Consider the following 5,757-nt stretch of genomic DNA (forward strand, 5'->3'; position numbering starts at 1 on the left):
CAAAGCATTTGAGCAATGGAGTTTGGGCCAGGGGAAAGAGCCTCATCAGCCACTTTTAGTGGGAGATACTTCTACCAATTTGTGGTAAAAAGAATAAAATTCATGCAATACAAAAAGACATCATTATGACCAAGGCAAACTCAAAGGCTGCCTTGGAACTTCACAAACCCAAATAGACACCCTCAGATCCCTACACAGAGTGCCACAGGCTCTGATTCACACACAGGATGTCCAGACAGTGATAAAAAAATGTATTAATTTTTTTCCCCTCTCCCCATCGTCTCTTCAGCGTCCATCCTACTTCCTCCTCAATTGCCCTCCAAGGGTGGCTCTTCCAAAGACAGTGTTGGTTGTTTCTTCAAGACTGGAAATTCCAGAACTTCCTCCATGGCTTTAGAGACCTCCACCAACTCAACCATCTCACAACTCTCTATGAAACAGTTCTTTGATGGAACATTTAAGGGGTCGGCTGCCACACAATGTCCTTTGTTCTTTGGGTCCATTTCCACAGGTGTTACGTGTCTGTGGCTTCCTTGTAGCATACAGTGAGATAGTGGGCACATTCGAGAGTAGCTCCCCATCACTAAACACTGAGATGACGTCCTATGATTGAGTGAGCGGTGTTTCAGCCAAAGTCGAGGGTCAAGGGCAAGGAGGGGGCACATATGGGCGGATGCCCACCCCTCAGCAAAGAACTTTGGGTGCGCTTACAGTTCCAAGCCCCACATCACAGCATCATAACAGAGAAGTTGGGAAGGCTGCCCACTCCAAGAGTGACCAAGTACAAGGAAGCTTGGTCTCCTCCAGAGGACCAATGGGAGGTATGCACACAAGGAAAGAGGGTTTATCAGTAAGTGAAGCCTGATCTAATGTCCCTTTAGAAAAGAAGATGAGAGAAAGAAAGAGAGGAACCAGAAGTAGCTTAACTTTTGCCCTTTTCCCCAGACAATAAGCCCGTGGAGCCTACCAGGCTTGCCCCCCTGAGATAAGCCCCCATCACTCAATTTTCATACAGCTGTCTCCAGTGCTTTGGGGCACTGTCAAAGCCACTGAGAGACATGAACATTGAGGAGCAGCCCCACTTTCCCAGAGAAACTTTCTCTTTCCCACCTACTGCCTATTTCAAAGACCAGAAGGATCTTGAACTGGATATTATATCCGAAAAGTATTTTTTCTACCTCTCTCCCACACATCCTCAAGCCCCCAGATACCCCCTTGCCACCCCTATGTTCCTTTTTTTCTCATATATTCCCCATACCAATCCTATGTTTTATACTGTGTTCTCTCTAGTCAATCTCTTTCTTACATTATTCCAGATCCCATATATACATCCTCTATTTCCCTCCCCCAAATAATCCCAATACTCCCATCCCCATATTACCCTTACACCAGCCTCAAATTCTACCTCTACATAACACTATGCTCCATTCTGAACACCCAACATAATGTTCACACTGCCTGTATAGAATAACTCCCTACATAATCCTCATCCTGCTTCTATATTCTAGCTTCCCATATAATCCAGATAGTATGCCCATATTCCATCTCCACTAATCCCAATACCTTCTCCACATTTATCATCCATCGTCTTCATATTACCCTCTGTATTATATAACCCAGTCCTCCCACATCCTTCCCACAACCGCCTTTTCCCCCAGATATTCCCATATCTCTCCACATACTTTCCCATATCCTCATATACTCCCTCCTCAAGGCCATCCATGCTGCCCATGACAATGACTAGAGCATCTAATCCCCATTAAAATGGCCAGTGGCCAGCTTGGTTGGGAAGGCCCCAGTCTCCTCCTGTGCCCCCTGCCGACTGAGAGAGCCAGAAGTCCTACCACAGCCCACATACCTCTTGGTCCGAATAATGCTGACGACCACAAGGAGCAGGGCTGAGAAGCAGCTCACGCTGACGCCGCCCAGGACAATGAGCAGGGTGGTCAGGGCCTCCCGGCTGATCCCCAGACCACACTCACAGTGCTTTCCATCAATGGAGAGAGTATCTGAAGGGAAAAAGAAACCAAGAGCAAACGTAGGGGGAGGAGGATATTAGATGGAGGGAATGAGGAGAGAGGGAGGGACGCCAAGGAACCCCCGTACTCTCTGGGGAGTTTTTTCTATTTCCTCAAACCCTGATGCCCCTGCTTAGAGGCAGTGCAGGTCCATGGGCTTTCTCTGGGACAATAGGTTTCATCTCTAGCCCAGGGAGGACTGGGAGTGGGGAGAGGAGCCAGCATTGGAGATATGAGGCTCAGCAAAGGGGACCAGAACTGATGAGGTCCCAAATAGCGTGTTGGTCTAGAAACTAAAGAATTGCTCCTTGAGGAGGCAGCTAGGTGGCACAGTGGATAGCGCAACATTCCTGAAGTCAGGAGGACCTGAGTTCAAATTTGACCTCAGAAACAACACTTCTTGTCTGTGTGACCCTGGGCAAGTCACTTAACCCCAATTGCCTCAGCAAAAAAAAAAAAGAATTGATCCCTGAGGCAAGCAGGCAGAAGGCTCTGCTAGAGATCAGGTTAGCTCCAGGGGTCCCACCCTCTGGGGAGGTCTTCCAGTCTGAAATCCAAATTACATAAAACCCTTGAGACCCACCCTCTGTAGAAGTCTGGAGCAGCCTCCCCTTGCCAACCCCTGTCAGAAATCCCAGTCATGTCCCTGAGGATAAACTTTCCCTATCAATTCTACTTATGGGCTATCCCATGGCTGCTGCCTTCCTTTGGGTCAGTCCTCCACAGCCCTTTGCTTTGTGGTGTCTTTCCTTTCCCCTTCCCCCATGCCATGTGGCAGCTCTCCTAACTCCACTATGCTTCCCAACCCCACTTTCTCCTCCTTACAGCTTACTCTTTTGGGGTGCTGAGTCCCTTTCAGGTTTATCCTGCCAGCTAAGGGCATGCCCCAACCTCATGGGGTGCTCCCTTCCTACTGGGTAATCATGAGTTCCACTGAGGAACTTGTCTTTCGCATGCTCTCGCACTCTATTTCATATTTACCATTATCAATATCTATTATTTGCCTTCATTCTGTCTGTAACCTTTCCCCTACATGAATCCACCTTTTGCCACAAAGAATGGCCACTGTGAACTCTTCACGACTGAACCCCACCTTTTGGTACCTATCATCACCTGGTGTCTACATCACCCACATCAGGACTAGGAGGCCGCAGGGTCAGGGAGCACAGAAATGAACCCTTTCTCTCTGGGACAGCCAGGAGTGATGGGGAGAGGGAAATAGAGCAGGTTCTCCAGAATTCAGAAATGGGACCTTGAAGGTCATCAAGTCCAACTCCTCCTTGCACAAAGAGGAATCCTAGTCCCAGAGAAGTTGAGTAACTTGCCCAATGTCACACTGGTAGGAAGCAGCAGAGCACCTGCAGCTGAAGAGATGCTGACAGCTAAGAGCAGCAGGCACGAGATGTTGCCGACCCGTCCTAAGGGAGGCTGGGGTTGGGGGAACATGTCCAGCCCCCAGCCCCAGTGGACAGCTCTGGGCTAGGGTGGGGCGGGCGGAAGGTGCTGACCTCACAGTGGAGGGAGGGCCAGGCTAAATCCCTTCCCCCCAGTTCAGTCCCTCCTGCCCAGGGGTCCCTGGAAGGATGACTCACAGGAAGTAGGGACTTCCCCTAGTCTCCTCTCCCCCCACTTTGAGAAAAGGACAAGAGGTCATCATATACTTCTTACCGGATGGATTTGACTTCAGAGGAGAGCTCAGGGCAAGGGGAAGGATGGGAAGAGGGCATGAACTTCATTCTTCTTCCCATGAATCTTGAGTTATAACCATAGTAACAGCACTCCTCCCCAGCCCATCCCTTTCCTCCTCCACACAAGGCAGCACAGGGAAGGGTACAAGGACTGGGCCCAAGCCAGGGGGACACAATGTACCTGCCTATCCTTCCTGCCTCAGAGGGCCCCACTAACTGCCAAGTCTGAGACAAGAGGGCAATTGTGGGGATCTGCCCCCAGCCAGCTGACTGCTAGAAAGAACTGGTTTGCTGAAGGAGACCTGGATGGTTGGAGACTTTAGAGTCATCTCAGAGCAAGAGTAGAAAAGAGGAATAGGAGGAACCAGGTGGCAAAGCTTGAAACCAATCCTAACCTGAATCCTGGGAATTCTCATTTCATGAAGGATGTGACAGGGTCGGGGGTGGGCCGAGTCCTTGAATTTTCTGTCCCATGGTCCGGTTTGTGCCCTTCCATTTAGCACTCTCCCCAGCACATGCTTAATGACTCAGTGACTTCAACTCACATCATTGGAGGAAGACAGATCCACGTTGCTTACCTCTGCTTCATCTCATTATTAAAATTAGTGTTCTGTGCCCTGAATAAACGATTATGGCCACCCCCCTCCTTGCCGTTAGGACTAGGAAAAATCGAGTCAGGAACCTTGAAGCTCTGGCCACTCTCCATTCCATTATATTATAAAACTCCAGGTGCCTTATCTCAATCCTTGTTGGGATAACTCCCCCTCCTTTTGAGTATTGCCCCTTGCCTCCCTGTCTTCTGCCTTCAACCTTCTTATCTTGATCCCCATCTGCCAGGACCAATTTATGATCTTTTTCTGGAATTATGGCTTGCCCACCCACCCAGTATTCTCTCCCCTCTTATCTGCCTTACTCAGGCCATATATCCTGGGTAGCTAAAAAAAGTCCTATAAAAAGTCTCTGCCACAATCGATTAGGGTCGAATGATTTTTGGGCATGAGTCCCATTCAACCGACAAATCTAAATTCTCCACATTAAAATATTAAAACCCAATCTCTGTCTTGCCTTAGTTTCTCTGGCATTACAATACTGATGTGGGTAAACTCTGTAAAAACCTGTGTTCCCTTTAAAATTATCACTCTGAAACTGTCCCCTTTTAATCTGTAAAATTATCACTCTGAAACTGTCTCCCTTTAATCTATAAAATTAACACTGAAACTGTGTTCTCTTTTAATCTGTAAAATTATTATTCTGAAACTGCCCCCCTTTAATCTGTAAAATTAACACTGAAGCCGGGTTCCCTTTTGATCTGTAAAATTATCATTCAGAAACTGTCCCCTTTTAATCTGTAAAATAAACACTGAAACTGTGTTCCCTTTTGATCTGTAAAGAAGGGAGATTCGAGTCTCAGGCCCTCCTGGAAAGCAAGACACATTAAGTGGTTGTCATTCGACTGGGCCTTTCTAAGGCAAATCACCCCATTGATCGTTTGGAGATGCCAGACTCTGTTCAGGAAATTCCAGTTGGAGATCTGGGCAAGATATTGATAAGCATCTAGGCCAGGGAACTTTGGCTTTCTTTTCAACCTGAAACCCGAGCCTCAAGATTGCTTTTTAAAGGGCAAATTCAAATCACTTCTTTGCAGAATGTCCAAAGTAGGACCCTACCCACTATAGACATTCTCTTCTCATCACTAATCCCCATTTCCTTAATAGGACTTGCCTCTGAAGAAGTCAGGCTTCCTAGTAAAACTGGCATCCTAACCTCCATTTTTGCCACTAATATTTCAGGTTCATAAATTCCTTCACGAAAAATCTGCGCCTCTGACCAAAAGGGGAATTCCACAACTCTGCACTGTCACTAACCTCTTTAATACCATCTACACTTTAGATAGTATGGAGTCTCCAGACCCCATTTCCCCCATTCTGCTCTCCCACTTCCTTTAGATTCATGCTACTCTCAAGATCAGGAATGCCCTTCCCCTTTTTTAATCTCTTTGCCTATTGCCTGCTTCCCAAACAAAATTCAATCCTTTCCCCTTATCAACCTCC

General features: G+C 47.5%; 1 protein-coding gene across 4 annotated transcripts; it reads right to left on the reverse strand.

The window, feature by feature from the left end:
* Positions 1-230: 230 nt before the first annotated feature.
* TMEM210 (transmembrane protein 210) lies at positions 231-3,523 on the reverse strand. 4 transcript variants are annotated; one of them, XM_012554084.2, is made up of 3 exons: positions 3,377-3,523; positions 1,859-2,009; positions 231-603 (listed from the first exon to the last, which is right to left on the reverse strand). In XM_012554084.2, the coding sequence occupies exons 1-3, from the start codon at positions 3,462-3,464 to the stop codon at positions 309-311; spliced, it is 534 nt and encodes a 177-aa protein (XP_012409538.1). In that variant the 5' UTR covers positions 3,465-3,523; the 3' UTR covers positions 231-308. The 4 variants fall into 4 exon arrangements, with proteins under 4 accessions (XP_012409538.1, XP_003757590.1, XP_031807757.1 ...); XM_003757542.3 differs by having other exon boundaries at positions 231-875; XM_031951897.1 differs by having other exon boundaries at positions 231-875; positions 3,344-3,520.
* Between the last annotated feature and the right edge of the window lie 2,234 nt (positions 3,524-5,757).

Source organism: Sarcophilus harrisii, chromosome 2 (assembly GCF_902635505.1).
Source record: "Sarcophilus harrisii chromosome 2, mSarHar1.11, whole genome shotgun sequence".
Taxonomy (NCBI): Eukaryota; Metazoa; Chordata; class Mammalia; order Dasyuromorphia; family Dasyuridae; genus Sarcophilus; species Sarcophilus harrisii.

Excerpts from the sequence above, each read along its gene's own strand:
- TMEM210 (XM_031951896.1), bottom strand. The coding sequence starts at position 3,464 with ATGTTCCCCCAACCCCAGCCTCCCTTAGGACGGGTCGGCAACATCTCG. Across the intron at positions 2,010-3,343 it reads TCCTACCAGTGTGACATTGG|ATACTCTCTCCATTGATGGA; the intron begins GCAAGTTACTCA and ends TTTTCCCTTCAG. Across the intron at positions 604-1,858 it reads AGCATTATTCGGACCAAGAG|GACGTCATCTCAGTGTTTAG; the intron begins GTATGTGGGCTG and ends ACTCAATCATAG.